At 40.4% G+C, this 16484-nt stretch overlaps 1 protein-coding gene across 1 annotated transcript in view; it reads right to left on the reverse strand.

Moving 5' to 3' along the window:
• PLCB4 (phospholipase C beta 4) overlaps positions 1 to 16484 on the reverse strand; it is a 402004-nt gene that overhangs the window by 23309 nt on the left and 362211 nt on the right. Inside the window, exons 28-31 of the mRNA XM_003788017.1 lie at positions 16308 to 16396; positions 14912 to 15062; positions 10282 to 10331; positions 10082 to 10147 (exon numbers count right to left, since the gene is read on the reverse strand). Of these exons, the coding sequence (XP_003788065.1) occupies positions 10082 to 10147; positions 10282 to 10331; positions 14912 to 15062; positions 16308 to 16396 (356 nt within the window). The remainder of the gene's footprint in view (positions 1 to 10081; positions 10148 to 10281; positions 10332 to 14911; positions 15063 to 16307; positions 16397 to 16484) is intronic.

Genomic DNA, 16484 nt, shown 5'->3' on the forward strand with positions numbered 1-16484 from the left:
AAAAAAGGGAAAAAATAAAAACAAGACTATATTTGGTGAGACATGCATTTGGTGATTGCAATTATGAATACATAAATGATGGCAATATTATGAGGACTGAGATAAGGATAAAATAGCCTGTTACAAGATACACTGCTTCATATGTGCTAAAGTGATATTTGATAAAGAACACAGAATATCTTAAAGATCTATTTCAAACTCAGTGATAACAACTAAAAAAAGCAAATGAATACAAAAGAATTATATTAAGTATAATTGTTATGATTAGAGGACAAGAAATTCTACAAAATTCTCCATTGAAACCAGGAAAACAAAAAAATAAACAAAAAGAGGTAAAGATAAAGAAAAGAACAAGTAAATAAGCAGAAGGCAGTAACAAATGTGGCAAGTATAACTCCAAACATACCAATCATCGCTTTAAACATATGAGGGTTTGGGGTGGGGGATCCAACTTAATGGGCATAATGCAATGATACGTTTCTATACTATCAAGAATAGAGTATGAATGTTTTTGCCACAACAAATAAGTAAGCAAGGAAATGGTTATGTTAATCAGTTGGATGTAAGCATTCCACATCATATATCAAATCAGCACATTGTACCCCCTAAATGCATTAATGTATACAGTTATGATTTAATAAAGAATTAAAAATTAAAAAATGATCTAAATATACGAATTCAAAAACAGTAACTGAGAGGGTGGATAATAAAACAGAACTCAACAATAAAACATTTCTAAGAAATTCACTTCATATATAAGAACCCGGAGCTCCAGTAACTCAATCAGTTAGTGCATGGTACTGATAATATATATAAGAACACACATATTATTAGGTATATATCCAGAAGACCAAAAATCGAATTACAACAAAGATATTTGTATCAGAATGTTTATTGCAGCCCAATTCATAATTGCTAGGTCATGGAAGAAGTCCAAATGCCCATTGACCTATGAATGGATCAATAAATTGTGGTATATGTATACCATGGAATACTATGCAGCTCTAAAGAAAGATGGAGACTTTACCTCCTTCATGTTTATATGAATGGAATTAGAAAATGTTATTCTTAGCAAAGTATCTCAAGAATGGAAGAAAAAGTATCCTATGTACACAGCCCTATTTTGAAACTAATTCATAGCTTTTATAGGAATGTCATAACCTTATTATAGCCTTAGAATATGGGAAGGTTGTAGGAAGAGGAGGTGAGGGAGGTGGATGGGCGGAGGGAGGGTGATTGGTGGGGTCGCCTCTATGGTTTATCTTACAAGGGTACAAGTCAATCTTTCTAAAAGCAGAGTATGAATGTCTTGACTCAATAACTAAGAAAATGACATGAAGGTTATGTTAACCAGTTTGATGAGAGTATTTCAAAATGTATATGAAAACAGGACACTGTACCCCATGATTGCATTAATGTACATAGTTATGCTCTAAGAAATAAAAAAAAAAATCGAAAAAAAAAAATAAACCAGGAAGGGATTCCTAACTTTTCACTAAGACTTCATTAATTTCCCAGCTCTGTTAAGTGGTTAACACAGGACTTGACCTGTGGTTTGTTTATCCACAAATCCTTCAGAAACGCACTCATGCACAAGGCCTCAGCTTTCTCATCTTGGGGGAGAGAGCAGAGGAGAGTGATGTCGGGTGGGAAGTTTCCCCAATCAGGGAGCCAAAAATGAGTACAAAGGTGACCTTATTTATCTTGTGAATTTAGAAGAAATTATATTTAACAATTTCTTGCTTAATCTGTGGTTAGAACACCCCATAAAATCTATCCACATTACTACTGTGGCATTGGGTTTAGGACATGGCTCCTCGGTCCTATGACAAGTCACTTACCCTCTCAGAGCTGTCCATCTTTATAACTGGGATACTGCCATTTCGTGGGATTGTTTGGATTAAAAGTAAATCTAATATATATCATCTTTCAAAGGTCTATTACATACCTTATTCAAAACATAGTGACATTAACTTATTTAAACTATTCAATAAACATGACAATATACAGAAAAGAGATTTGGGATACATGACATTAATCAGATGAACTAAATCAATAAATTTGATTTACAAATTTAATTTACTACTCCAGGAACCGGGTAACATTCTGATGTATCCTTGAATTCATTCCACTACCCTTGCAATGTTTGGGAGTTTAGAAGTCATGTATGGTTAGCACATGTGTTAATTTTCCTGGACAAATAAATAAGGGGTGTTCTCCAAATCTCAAAGGATATCAGAGGTGCCACATCCGTATTTATCTTGCAAATATCATTGAAAGGAGGGGAGGAGGATTCTTTCTTTAAGTATTCTAATGAAGCACAGGAAAAATACACGATTTGAAAGTAGACACACACAGATTATTTCCTAAGAAAATATTCCAGGGCATCTCATTTACCTGGTAAGATATGAAGAATGTTTGTAGCATAATGACAGATTCTATGTGACATGCTCTGGAAGGGGCGGGCAAGTCTCTGGTCACCAGTATAGGGCACAAAGCCTGATGCAAACCAGATGCTTAATAAATATTTCTTCTGTGAATAAAAAGTTAGCCTGGGAAAGCAGCAAGAAGACTTGGATTCTGGGTCTTCGAATTCTGCGTGGTGCCTGTGGCTCAGTGTGTCGGGTGCTGGCCCCATATACTGAGGGTAGCAGGTTCAAAACTGGCCCCAGCCAAATTGCAACAGAAAAATAGCCAGGTGTTGTGGTGGGCACCTGTAGTCCCAGCTGCTTGGGAGGCTGAGGTAAGAGAATTGCCTAAGCCCAGAAGCTGGAGATTGCTGTGAGCTGTGTGATGCCATGGCACTCTACCGAGGGCTATAAAGTGAGACTCTGTCTCTACAAAAAAAAAAGAAGACTCGGATTCTGGTCCCAGCTTAGTCAGTAATTAGCCACGTGGTCTTGTGTAACACATAAAGACCTTTGCAGGTCTCAACATTCTTAGTGGAAAAGTGAGACAAGCATCTTTGTCTAACCTCATTCATGGGTTGCTTATGAGCTGTGAAGTTACCCCATGTATGCAGAAATACTTGAAAAATTGGAAGCATATTGAATTAACATGTCTACGGTTAGTATAAGTCACATGATCCCGAAAAACTGTCTCTGTGTTCCTCCTTTTCCTGCTCAAAACTCCGTTCCTGGGAGGTAGGCAGTAGTTCAGGATAATTTGGTTCCCAGACACCATTTCTTTCAGAAGTAAATAGGGATCCTTACTTCAAGCTAATCTCCTTGTGAATCCGATCAAGCCTCGGCTTCCTGTTTTAAAATGACAGGGCCAGGAAATGATCTCTAAGTTCATGTTAGCTCAAAAAAGAAAAGACTGTCATTGGTGTTATTCTTTGGGTCTTTAATTAAATCACAAGACTATGGATTAAATCAAGGGACACTATGGAACAGACATACATCTTTTCATTCACTCTCAGGCCAAAGAGTACCAAAATTAAATATGTACATGTAAAGTAAATTTTAATTGATGTATCTGGGGAAAATGATTTAGCAGAATCTGTTTATGTTTCTTATCCAAGCTAAGAGTAGATTCAGCTTCTTTTCAGAAAAATTGCTGCTGGGATTCATTCCTGAGGCTGATGTGGCGATTCATTCCTGTGACTGATGATGGCACTATGGATAATGCTGAAAAATCTGAGTGAGTCATGTTTTCTCAGTATGTAACCAGGAGATTACTAATAGGCTACGCTCACTCTGTGGGTGGCTACTGAATCTTTGCTCCTTTCTACTGCACAACAGAGTCATAGGTCTGATCTCAAAGTCTGACCATGAATTACAGCTGATGGGCTTAACAGCAGTCCTGGTGTTAACAGCTAAATTGCTCGCACAGGAAAGAACACATTTTCCATCAGTCGTTTGCTGAAGTTGGAGTTCAATAGGCTTCTCAGGCATTTTATTTGACTCATTTAACATTGATGTTTCGAACTGGTGGCCCAAGGGCTGCATCCAACCTGCAGATATAGTTTTTAGTTCTTTTCTTTTTTTGAGGGGTGGGGCTTGCATGGTTTCAAGAAGAGATTGAATTAGAAGCAAATATTAAATTCTTATTCAATTAAGGAATTCATATAAGATTAAACATCTTTTACCCCTTCATTGGAGAACACAGCTGACCCATCTACTCTCGAGACACCAGTGATGGGAACTGAATCTGATGTGGCCTCTGGACAGGATATGAATGCTTTGCTTTTCTGGAGTCAATACCTGGTCTCGGTCTCTCAGTTATTTCCTGCTTCTCTTATGGCATTTCAATTGTAATTCTTCTTCTAACATGTTACTGGGAATATTTATCCAACTTCGGTTTTTTTTTTTTTGAGACAGAGTCTCACTATGGCACCTTTGGTCGAGTGCTGTGGCATCATAGCTCACAGCAACCTCAAACTCTTGGGCTTAAGCAATCCTCTTGCTTCAGCCTTCCAAGGAACTAGGACTACAGGTGTCCATCACAATGCTTGCTATTGCTATTTTTTTTTTACAGACGAGGTCTCGCTCTAAAAGCTGGTCTCGCACTCCTGAGCTCAAGCAATCTACCTGCCTCAGCCTCCTAGAGTGCTGGGATTAGACAGTCTCACTCTTGGTAGAATACTGTGGCATCATAGCTCAAGCAACCTCAAATTCTTGGGCTTAAGTGATCCTCCTGCCTCAATTTCCCAAATAGCTAAGACTACAGGTGTCTGCCACAGTGCTTGGTTAATTGTTGTATTTTTAGTAAAAACAGTGGTCTTGCTCTTGCTCAGGCTGGTCTCAAACTCCTGAACTCAGGCCATCTGTCCTCCTTGGCCTTCCAGAGTGCTAGGGTTATAGGTGGGAGCCACATGCCCCATCCTATTTATCCAACTTTAGGTGTTATTATTATTTTTTTTTCCATTCTAATGCAACAGCTGAACCACATTGGACAGCTGTAAAGCATATGCCTGTCTCTTTATAAAAGTAACCCCAGCTCTGGACCCTGGAGTCACATGTGAGGGTGGGATTACTGCTCCCTAGTTCTGCCTTTTCTGTGCCTCATCTAATGGACACTTGAAAACCATTCTCCCAGTTTCCGTTTCAAATTGAAGAGGTTGTTCTAGAAAGGGAGAGGCAAGTAGAACCCCGCCTGCCAGCTGCATCCCGGAGGTCAAAAGCAATTAACCACTCCAGTTTCAAAAAACTAGGCTTTTAAGGAGCATCTTGGTCTCATTACCCTTGTCTTTTGTTCTTGGTATCCTAATGGCAGATCATGCACCTATTTCTAGGCTGTCTTTTGCAAACATAAAATCCTCATATCCATATCACTATTCTGTTACTATACTGTAGCTTCAAGTTTAGAAATAAGCTCTCTTTGGACAATCTATTTACTTCTTAACTCCCTGGGATTTATTTAATGGGTTTGCTGTTTCCCTTTAAGTCTGAGAAGCGGAATTATTTATCTAAGCCGATATGTAACAGATGAGATCTTCCTACAGTCACTGAATATGGACTAAGTACTAGTTTCTGCTCTTAGCTACCAAGGGCCAAGGTTGGGCTATGTACATGGTAGGGGTGAGGGTGCAGCCCAGGCCGTCCTCTCTCCTCTGTAGGTAATTGCATAATCTGAGGCCTTGGAGCATCAAACCTTAGCCTCATTGTAGATAGTTTCAAACCTATTATAAAAGAGTTGTAGACTTTCTTTCATAGACATATGGGGGAATTTATTCTCACTACTTCTTGACAATAAGGTACAAGTCCTGTTTCCCTGGGCAGGCCTGATCTGCCTCTTGCAAGCAATCAGTAGGGTTTCTAAGAGTAGCACTCTTAGAAAGAGTTCACAAATCAATTGTGCATAGGAGAGAAGCTTATTTAAAAACACAGGGTGGCCCTAAAGTCTATTTTAAATTGCACGTGAACTTTACTGTCACTCTGCACATTTCCTACACCCTCTGCTCGGAGACTTACAGCTAAGTCTCAGGTGGCTGCAGGAAGATGAATTTTTATGAAGCCTCCAGTTCTTGGCCCAATGATCATGTACTGAAAAACCAATTCTCAAGGAACCGTGATATTTGTGCCCTGACAGACTTATGATTGCTTTTAAAAACATGTTAGTGAGACGATCAAGAAAAAGATATGTAGAGAGGAAAAAATTTAGTGTGAGTAAAGTCAGAGGCAGCTGAATATAGTGATTAAGAGCCTGGGTTCTCAAGTCTGACTGCCTTTGGATCCAGATCCTGGATCCATCATTTAAATATTAGGGATTTAGTCAGGCTTTGTTTCTTTTAAGTGTAAATATTCTTATCCATCACAAGGTTGGTAGACTGTTTGTAAAAATGACCACAATTATTTCATTTTCTTAATCCATTTCAATTTCTGATGTGACCTTTGTCACCTGTCAAGAGATAAAAGTCCTCATCTCTTGAATCTAGGATAGATTTAGGACTTGTTTAGTTAACAGAATGAGGCAGAAGTGACAGGATGCCGGTTTTGAGCTGTGGCATCATGAAACTTTACATGACCTGCCTGGTCTCTTGGGATCCTTGCCATGTGAACTAGCCTGGACAAGTCTGCTATACAAGAGACTGCATAAAACAGAGAGAAAGTAGTTTAGCAGAAGCCTTGGTAAATCCGCCAGCCTCCATCTACCTTCTACCGGCCAAAGTGGCAGTGACAGCAGATGCATGAGCGAGTACAGATGAGACCAGAAGAATCACCCAGCTAAACCCAGCCCAAACTGCAGACCCACTCACCAGACTGTGAGCTAAATAAATGCTTGCTGTTTTAAGTCACTACATTTCAGGGTGGTTTGCAAAAGCTAGTTAATACAACTTAATATAATTATAGTATTCTGTATTATTGTTGCAGGAATACTGAAGAATAAGTGCTTAAGTAGCCATCAATATGTGTAATCTAGTATAAGCATTTTAAGGTAAATAGAAAGTAAATATATATATACACATTCTTCACCTTAGAAGTTGGCTCAGACAACGTAGTAGAAAATAGTAAGGAAATATTATAGACTAAAAAATTATAGAATGCTTATAGACAGGAAGGTCTACTTGTTAGATAATACATCATTTATAAAGCATTTGGACAATTACAATAGATAAAAAACTTTTTAAAGAAAAATAGACAATGAGGTGAGTTATGAAGGACATGGGTATTATGAGTATTTTATTCATGTCTAAAGTGTGGAGAATATTATTTAAGGGTATTGTGAGGACCTGAAAATGTACATAGAATGTGCAACACAAAAGTGGCAGTAAGAAAAAGTTCACCTAATAAAAAGACTCTAGCATGCAGATTTCATAAATTACACTGCCAAAACAGACTGAATAAAAAAGGGAGGTCAGATGGTGCCTGTGGCTCAAGGAGTAGGGCTCCGGCTGCATATGCCAGAGGTGGTGGGTTCAAACCCAGCCCCTGCCAAAAACTGCAAAAAAAAAAAAAAAAAAGCGAGGCCCTTGCACATTTAATGTTGAAAGGGAATTCATTCATGAGCTGATATTCACACACTTGTGACTCAGACTTCAGAAGAACACGAGGATAAGAAAAACAGCAGCAAAATGCACTTCCCTGCTCAGAAAAGCTTCTGAAAAACAGCAGGGAAGTACAGCAGCCCCCAGGTCATGAACAAGACAGGGTCTGTAGGTTTGCTCTTAAGTTGGGTACGTATGTAAGTTCGAACAGGTATATTTACCTATTACCTGGAATAGCCTCTGTTCGTAAGTTTGAGCCATATGCAAGTCAGATGTCCGTAACTTGGGGTCTGTCTGTTTTCATATTTTCTTATGGCAATTTAGCTCTGTGACTTGACCTAAGGGATTTTGAAGGCTAATATTTCTAGAAAAAATGCACACTGAAGCTGTTACGAAAGTGCACCCAAATTCAGAAGGTCGGATTTGGGGAGATTTAAAATCTTCTTTTAGGTTCTATTATAATGTGGAGTCCAAGAAGCCTGAGATTGTTTCCGTACAAACGAAAACAACTTAGACTCCTTCATCCATACGGGACTTAACTGATCAGTGAATGATGTGAATATTTATTTCCCTGCTGACCAGAGAGAAGGAGCCTGAGGGCACGAAGCCCAAGGCATCGTGGGTTGGAAAAAAAACCTGACCGAACTCACCTCTAAACTGTCCTACAGAAAAATAATTTCCCATCTTTGCTACTTTTCTGATTGAAATGGACAGACTTGTGAACTGATCGAAGTCATTTTGGACTATTTGAGTGCAAAGGTTTAGACAAAGGAGCGAACAGACCGCTCTGCTCTGTACGCTGGGTAACATCCCTCTGCACTCATTTCCGATTTCAAGATCTAGTTGAAATCTAAACTGACTGGTTCAGGTAACCAGTGTAGATGGTGATTTTTTCTTAACGCCCCTGTGCTTACTCAGTGTCCATTTTTTTACTTAGTGAAGCATCCAACTTCCTGTTTAAGATAACACAGCAAGAGTTCTGAATTCAGATGATTTAGGTACAATCAACAGCTTTGTTCTTCCTAAGTCTGGGGCATCAAATTGCTTAATCTCAGTAATCCTTAATTCCCGCTTGTGTAAAATGGTGACTTAAATAGAATTTACCTTCTAGGGTAGAGAGTGTTAACCGAGACAGTCCATGTAAAGTGCTGAACACAGCACCTGGAAATTACTGAGCAGGCAAAAATTCAAGCTGCTGTTATTGTTGCTGCATTATTATTATCAGTCACCGTGTATTTCCTGGTCATGCCTCAAAAAAATATTAAATGAGACCAAAACATTTATGTTTCCAAGTAGCCCCAAGGCTGCAGAGGAGCCGTTCAAGGACAGAGATGCAATTTAAATGCAAGAAAAATCTGTTAGATAATCCCATGGCATATGGGAACCAACTCCATTCCTAATAATTAGTCATTTAAGTTATATCCTCTCTGATTTCCTTTTCTGTCTTTTTCTGTTGCCTTCCCATATTCCAGTTTGTTGCCAATAACCAAGAAAATTGAAATCCCCCTGCTTTAAATAGCTCTGTCTCCAATGGCCTCACTGGGCAATGTGAGAAATCCCCAGTGAGTGGAATTACCCATGACGCTTAGGAACACTCTTTGAAGCGACCTCTGTGTCAGCAAATCCATTGAGCCATCAGTTCAATAACAGAGGAAACATTACTAGGCCCAGATGAGCCCCGATTTCTCAAAGGAGCACAAACTCTTATGAAAAAAATGATGGAGGCCAAGACCTGGATCTTAATACCTGGAGTGATTCAAAGGTACGTCACTCAGACCCAGCTCTGAAGGACATGTCTTGATTTGAGGCTTGGGTCAGAGTATATAAAAGCAGGAATAAAAGATTAGTTTATAGGAACTCATAAGTTCTTTCCAACTAAGAAAATAAGCGTCCCTCGTTCTCACTGCTTTTACTGGAAGAGGACATATATTAACGTAAGAGTAGTAGCAGCAGCAGTTGTTATTATTCATCTTAGGAAGGAAAGAGATCCTATCTTTTCCTTCTTTCTCTGCGAGGGAAATTAGGAAAGATGGATCCTGTTTAGGGCTATGAAGTTTTTAAACCTACAGGAGAATTTCTGGGGCCACCTCCTGCTGTTTTCTTAAATTTGCAACTAACTCTTACAATTTCCCAGAATCACTGCCCAAAAGACCTCTTCTAACGGGTAAAAAGGAAAAATAAATATATTTCAGAAGTAGGCCACTGGGTAGGGTTTACATAATGGGGAAAAAGTGAGATGTGTTTCTCTCTAAGTTGCCGCGTGGGAAGTTCAGAGCTTGCTAAAATCTCCCTCCTTGCACCTTGTGGGGCAAACCATTTGGCAGTGACCCAAGGAATGTAGGTAGCTAGTGGCTAAAATTGTGAGCTAGTCCTCAATAGTCAGGCTATAGCTCAGAGTTTTCTTATTATTAGTGGAACAATTTTTAAATAGATAAAGTTTTGTTATGCTTTTGAAATAACTGCTAGAAATGCAGACTTTGAATCAGTGACCACCACTCCTGAATTGATTCTATATTTTAATTTAACTGCTAACTAGTTACAAAGAAGGTACAGCTTTGTTGGCCAGGATGAGTTCCAAGTTACTCATGTTTTTGTCAGGAATGATCCTTTGATACATAATATCAAATAGTAGCTTTCTGTACAACACTGTACCTTTGCATGCTTCTTCTTTAAAGAATTTAGCTCCTTCTGTTGTTTCTTTAAATGTTTCAAGTAAGCCTGCAGGGAAATAAAGAGAATTCAAACATGTTTTTTGTAGTCACTGTAATTACACTTGGTGAGAAACAAAAATATATGAGTAACATCACTGGGCGTCACACAGGAGCCCCTGCAGAGTGATCAAGCCATTTTACCTTCATCTGCTTTAAATCTTCTATCCTCACTTGAGGGATAAGTTCAATACCTAAAAAAAAGAAACATGAGGTCACAGTGTATACGAAGAACTAGAGAGAACACTAATCATAGAGAATTCACATTTTGAAATCTCATCTAAGACTTAGAAGCAGGTTTACATGTGATAGGTGTGAACATCATAAGTTCCTATTACAAAGTAATTAAGTGGACAGCTGAAATGCTTCTTATCTTAGGTCAGGTTTTCCTTATTCGGCTGAGAAGGGGATTTGAGTGCACATGATTTCCTGAGGGCAGACACTTGGGAGAAAGCCCTAAGGGAGTGAGAGAAGCAGATAGAGTGGAGGAGGAAGACAGGGTGGGTATCTTGCTGAAGTCCAGCCTCAGCCCAATCCTACAGGGAGCTCTTTCGTATAAATAGTGCTGGAGAGCTGTTCTACCGGGCTTTTGTAACCCTGGGTGAGTGGGCTGAGGGCTTCAGACGTTTTATGAAACCTTCCAGGTATCTCTGGGCAAGAGAACTCCCCTGGTCTCAGGGCAATTCTCTGAAGGAGTAACTCTAATTCCCAATCAGCCAAAACTTGGGAGCTGGGAAACAGAGCAGGAATGCCGTAAAGGGGATCTGATGAGGCACAACAGCACTGATTAGTGTCCTCTTTGTCCTTTAAGGCATATCCTAAAGTACTAATTCTCAACTCTACTCCCACCTTAATTATCAGAGAACAACATCTATTTTTTAGCTTCTCTGGTTTACCAAATTTAACCTTAGCATTTAAGCAAGATGTTACTGAGCACAGCAATGCCTTTGACACACAAGAAAGGAGGAAATCAAACTGTTATATAAGAGGACGCTGCTAGGAGGACTGGAGTGATCTACTAAGTCACCCTGCTATCTGAGAGATGGTGGGCCAGGTGTCGTCATGGCAACCACAGTTGGAGAAGAATCCCCAAACAGGTTCTGTCTGACTGCAGATTTTTATCTTAAGCAAACAAAAAGAATGCACACTCTGTACTATAATTGATTTCCATTAGAATCCTAAAGGTGAGATACGATGTACTCAAGAAAGACAGGCACCAAGTCCCAGGTTTTCCAGTTTTATTCACTGTCAGATTTGCACATCCAGTGTGAGGGCAGTAAGATCTCAGGAGAGTCTCGGCTGGGAGAAATCAGTAGTGTGATCTGTAACATGTTATCGTGGGAGAGGGACAGGTCCGTGGGCTGCTTCTCTGATCTCCTAAGTATGATGTCACAAGCTACCTCCCTGGTGACTGACAGGCAGTGCAAGGCAGGAGAGCGAATCCTCTCTGTCTTTGGGTCTCAGCTCTCTTGTCTGTAAAATAAACATACAGGATTTGGGGAGCATATGAGGTCCTCCAGAGAGTGAGCAAATAGGAAGAGTGTGACTCAGTCTGATGAGACTTTTTTTTTAAATATTGGTTCAACTAAATCTTGAAATGAGAAATTAGTAAATCAGTCACCTGGTCTTGCTTTTTTTTTTTTTTTGCATGAGCCAGTATGTTGGGCTAGTTTTTCTATTTTTAATAGAGACATAGAGACGGGGTCTCACTCTTGCCCAGGCTGGTCTCAAACTCCTAAGCTCAAGTAATCCACCCGCCTTGGCCTCCCAAAGTGCTGAGATTACAGGTGGAAGCCACCGTGCCTGGCCTAGTTTTGAATTTTGGACAAAGACACAAATAACTTGTAAACAATTTGGTTCTCATGAGCGATTCCATTAGGAAAAAAGCCCACACTCTACAGAACGGGAACTGGCACTTGTTCATTTCCATCTACATGGGTAGAAGACTTGGCTCATAGAACTTTTCAAGATAATGGGAATGTTCCATACATGAACTGTCCAATCAGCTACAGCTACATGTGGCTTTTGAGCACCTCCATGTGGCTGATATGAATGAGGAATTCAAAGTTTTATTTTTAATTTTAAATGAAACTAAATAATTTAGAATAGCCACATGTGGCCACTGGCTCCTACAGTGGCCAGTGAAGCGTAACAGGCTTCTTTGATATGAAAGCAAGTTAAGAGCACATACCGGGCTCCAAAGATCCTGGCTACTTGAAATTTCACTACATAAAGTTTTTGTGCTTATCAACATAGCTCCTTAAAAATACCTTGTTTTCTCTCATTCCCTTAATTGGGGATGAACTGGGATCTGGGTTTCTGTTTTGATCCTCGCTCAAACCCCCTTGAATCTGAGTTATCTTTGTGACTTGCTATGGCCAATGGGACACGAGTAGAGCCTGAAAAAAGGAGTCCTTATGACTAAGTTTGCTTAGGCTTCTGGAAGATGTGAGACCACTTCCCAAATGAAGACATGTAAGTCATCCAGGATCAAGCTTCCAATCAGCCCACCAGCTGAACACCGGCAAAAATCAGAGATCAGACAAGCCAGCTCAGACCAACCAACCTCATGAAGCGTGATCTCAATAAATGGTGGTTGTTTTAAGTTACTGAAATTTGAGGTCATTTGTTACACAGCATAAGATAACTAATACACTATCTGTCAGAATTCTTACTTTCCATCCTGAATCTTCCCCCTCAATCCAGGCCCTCCCTTCCACTGTTTTCATGAATCATCCATGTACTTCTAAAGAAAAGAAACTACTAGGTCTTTACAAGGTATAGCTTTAGGGACACACTGGTGATGAGGTGTGGTCTTGCCTGTAATAGAACCTAGTTCTCTAGTTGTAAACACTCTGTTCATACACTGTGTTAAGTGTTATAATAGAGGCATGAGTACCCTAATTCTTAACTGGCTCTTAGCATGCCCTCTTTCAGTGAGTTCTTCAGCCAAGACTGTATTAGTCTTCTTAAAATACTCCTTTGATCATCACTTCCCATTGCCTTCCCAGGGTGACCCCTGACTCTTTCCCAGAGCAGAAAAAGTGAACTCTTTACCACTAGCACTGGGCATTCCCATCCCCTTTCCCTGCCTGTAGGTTGCTTCTTACACTGTTTCCCGGCCTGCCTCTTCTGCTGCCTTCTCCTCTTGGTCAAGTCAGACCAAGGTTTCCAGGCCCAGCTGAAATGGGCATCTCACCCGTGCCTCACCTCTGTGGCCCTTGCTGCAAGGGACGTCCTCCCCCTTCCTGTTTCTCAGCCCTCATTATACACTGCCTGGGCTGGCTACGTGGGGAAGCCTGTCCCGTCTTATAGTCACGTGAGGTCCCTGAAGATAGGTAGACACTTCGTGTAGAATCCAGTACAGTGACTTAGGATTTTAAGTCTCCTGAGTCCAAGGTCAAAATGAAACCGCATGTAGACCTTTCTCAGGGCATCTTGAAAAAACTAGAGTGGAAGTGACCATCAGCTGTCTCCTTAAAATGCAGCCTGTTTGGAACCGGAGGTGACACACTTCTCATCATACGCACAGGTCCCTCTGGACCTCGGGTCACTTCTGTCCTCGGTAAGCTGGTTACATGGCATCATGGTTTTCTTTAAGCCACTAATGCACTGTAATTACTAATGTCTCCATGTACTGGTGAGTGTGATATAAGAACGCTAAACATAAGCTCTCCCGCTTCCCATTGCCTCTCTCTGAGTGGCTAATGTCCAGAATGACCAGGTTGGTATTGGACACCCAAAGTCTATATTATTACCTTGCTCTGTATTCTCTCTAGGGAAGAACAGACAAACAGCTGCAGGCCAAGTACAAATTGGGTTACTTTTGTGCAGTCTCATTTTCTAATTTATTTTACAGCACTCAATGCATACTTTGTTTCCTTCTAAATTACTATGCTGCTCGGGTTTGGAGAAACCTGTCATTTTTCACCTTAAACTGCAGCACAGTGTGTACTTAAGTGTATGAACAACTTGGTTTCTTTATACGGAGGTTACTCCATTAACATGTAAATGGGAACTGTATCTACTTTACTGAGTCAGAAACTATGAGGAAAAGAGAAATTCTTATTAATGTAAGAAGAGTGAGCTCAGTAAATGGTCAAGGAGGATATTTAAAATATTTCGCTACCAGTATGGGATGCATGTCTTCCAATCAATGGATGCCTGGGTGCTAGACTGGAAGCCAATTACAATTAATTAGTATAACTGTTCCCTACACACGGCACGAGGTGCCTAATTCTTTGTGCTGTCACCTCTTAGGATCTTTTGTTTCATTCATAGGTAAACACATGGAGTTGGCCTTTAAATACTCCTAGATAATTTTTACAAATAAATAATCATGGGTGCTAAATGTCTACCTGTGTCTGGAAATTATCAGTAAGGGATTTTCATGACTTTGTTGGTTCATGTCCAGACAAACAGCTGTGGCAGTTTCTGGAGGAGAGTGGGATAAGGTAGCTAACATCACTAGGTGAAAGGTTTTTCCATAAGGGACACGGAATTTGAACATTTCCTAAGACTTTGGGTATGATAAGCCCAGATGATTACGGTGGGTGCAGGATATCTAGCAGATGGAACACAAATATCGATTCCCTATTACAAGGTCAAGAAAATCTAGCAGTTTGTCCAATCCACAAGAAAACAAGCGACTCTTGAGCTTTACGGGGCAATGAGAATTGGCAGAAGTAACAGTTTCAAATACCTTCATATAAGATTTTTCAGAAAGAGGCTAAAATTGCCAGAACAGAGAGGACGCGCCACAACTCTCCCTCACCTTTCCTGGCTTCCACACCAGAAGCCAGGGCGGCTGTGGTGGTCGGTCTGAGCTCGGAGCTGCTCTGAGGGGTCACGCTGGCTTTGGCAGTGTTGGCTTTTCCTTTCTTGTCGTTCTTGGAAGTGTCACTGGGCACATCGGCTATGTCACTCTGGAACAGGAACATTTATCTTGACCCAAAAGCATGCCACTCACATTCTTTATTTTATAGAATTCAGCCTGTGCCACTCGATTTTTTCCATTCCCCTTCCCAGATTCTACTCTTTTAGACTCTAAAGGGTCTTTACCCAGCAGGAGTACAGCAAAGATTTTGTGGGTTCCTTGGGTTTGGGGCAAAGGAGCAAGCCAAGGAAAGGGGATCTAACTCCTTGACAAGCAGAGAAAACGCTGTCTTTCCCTAGAAAGATGCTACTTCCACTCCAAACGGAGGAGTTTGGTAAAGAGAACAAGTAAAAACAAAGAAAGGAGCCAAGTGTGCACTGGACCTGAAGACCAGGAAGGGAAGCTGGTGAGGTAAGAAATAAAGATTCTTTAATAAATGCCATTGGCATGAACTCACTGAACTAGGTAAGTTGGCCTTTCGCCATATTACAGAAACATCCTATATAGTAGAATGGGAGCGTCCTTTGTCTCAAATGCTTGGGACCAGAAATGTTTCAGATTTATTTTTTCTTTTCTTTTCTTTTTTTTTTTTTTTGAATTTTGGAATATTTGCATATACATAATGAAATATTTTGGGAATGGGACCCATCTCTAAACATGAAATTCACTTATGTTTCATACATACCTTTTGCACATAGCTTGAAGATAATTTTATATAATATTTTAAAAACTTTTGTGCATGAAACAAAATTTGTGCACAAAGAACCATCAGACACCAAAGGTATCGCTGGCTCAGCTACCCATGTGGCATCACGGTATCGCTGGCTCAGCTACCCACGTGGCATCACGGTATCGCTGGCTCAGCTACCCACGTGGCATCACGGTATCACTGGCTCAGCTACCCATGTGGCATCATGTCTGTGCTCAACATTTTTCAGATTTGGGAGCATTTTGGATTTTGGATTTTTGGATTAGGGATGCTCAGCCCACATTTTACATCTTCTTAAAAGGATCATGAATGATTCCATTTTGCTGCCTTTGGGGCAGTGGTCCCCAGATGTGAGTTAAGCCACATGATGAAGTGATGAAGTAGGTTTTCCTAAGAATGGTCACATGTTTTAAAACATGCTTCCCCCTTGTAGACCCTTGAACCTACTGTTGATTTGAAAAGCTCAGTTTTAAGAATCCCCTATACACTGTAACATGAATTGGTAGTTCCCTCCGCTTCTGTAATCGCTATTTGATGACCAAGCTTCCCCAGCCCAGCTGTCTTTAATCAGCCCCGTCTACTCACAGTCTCAATGCCCATGGCCCGCATTTGGTCTGCTCTCTTTTCCGTAATTGAAAGAAATTTCTTTGGATCTGATAAAGCATCCACGATATCTAGGGGGAAAGAAAACCACTGAGTTGTTATTTCTCTGCTTGACTACAAATATTCACGAAAATTCGGCTAATAAACCCTTCATGATTC

The sequence above is a fragment of the Otolemur garnettii genome, unplaced genomic scaffold (assembly GCF_000181295.1).
Source record: "Otolemur garnettii isolate 467f Iridium unplaced genomic scaffold, OtoGar3 scaffold00025, whole genome shotgun sequence".
Taxonomy (NCBI): domain Eukaryota; kingdom Metazoa; phylum Chordata; class Mammalia; order Primates; family Galagidae; genus Otolemur; species Otolemur garnettii.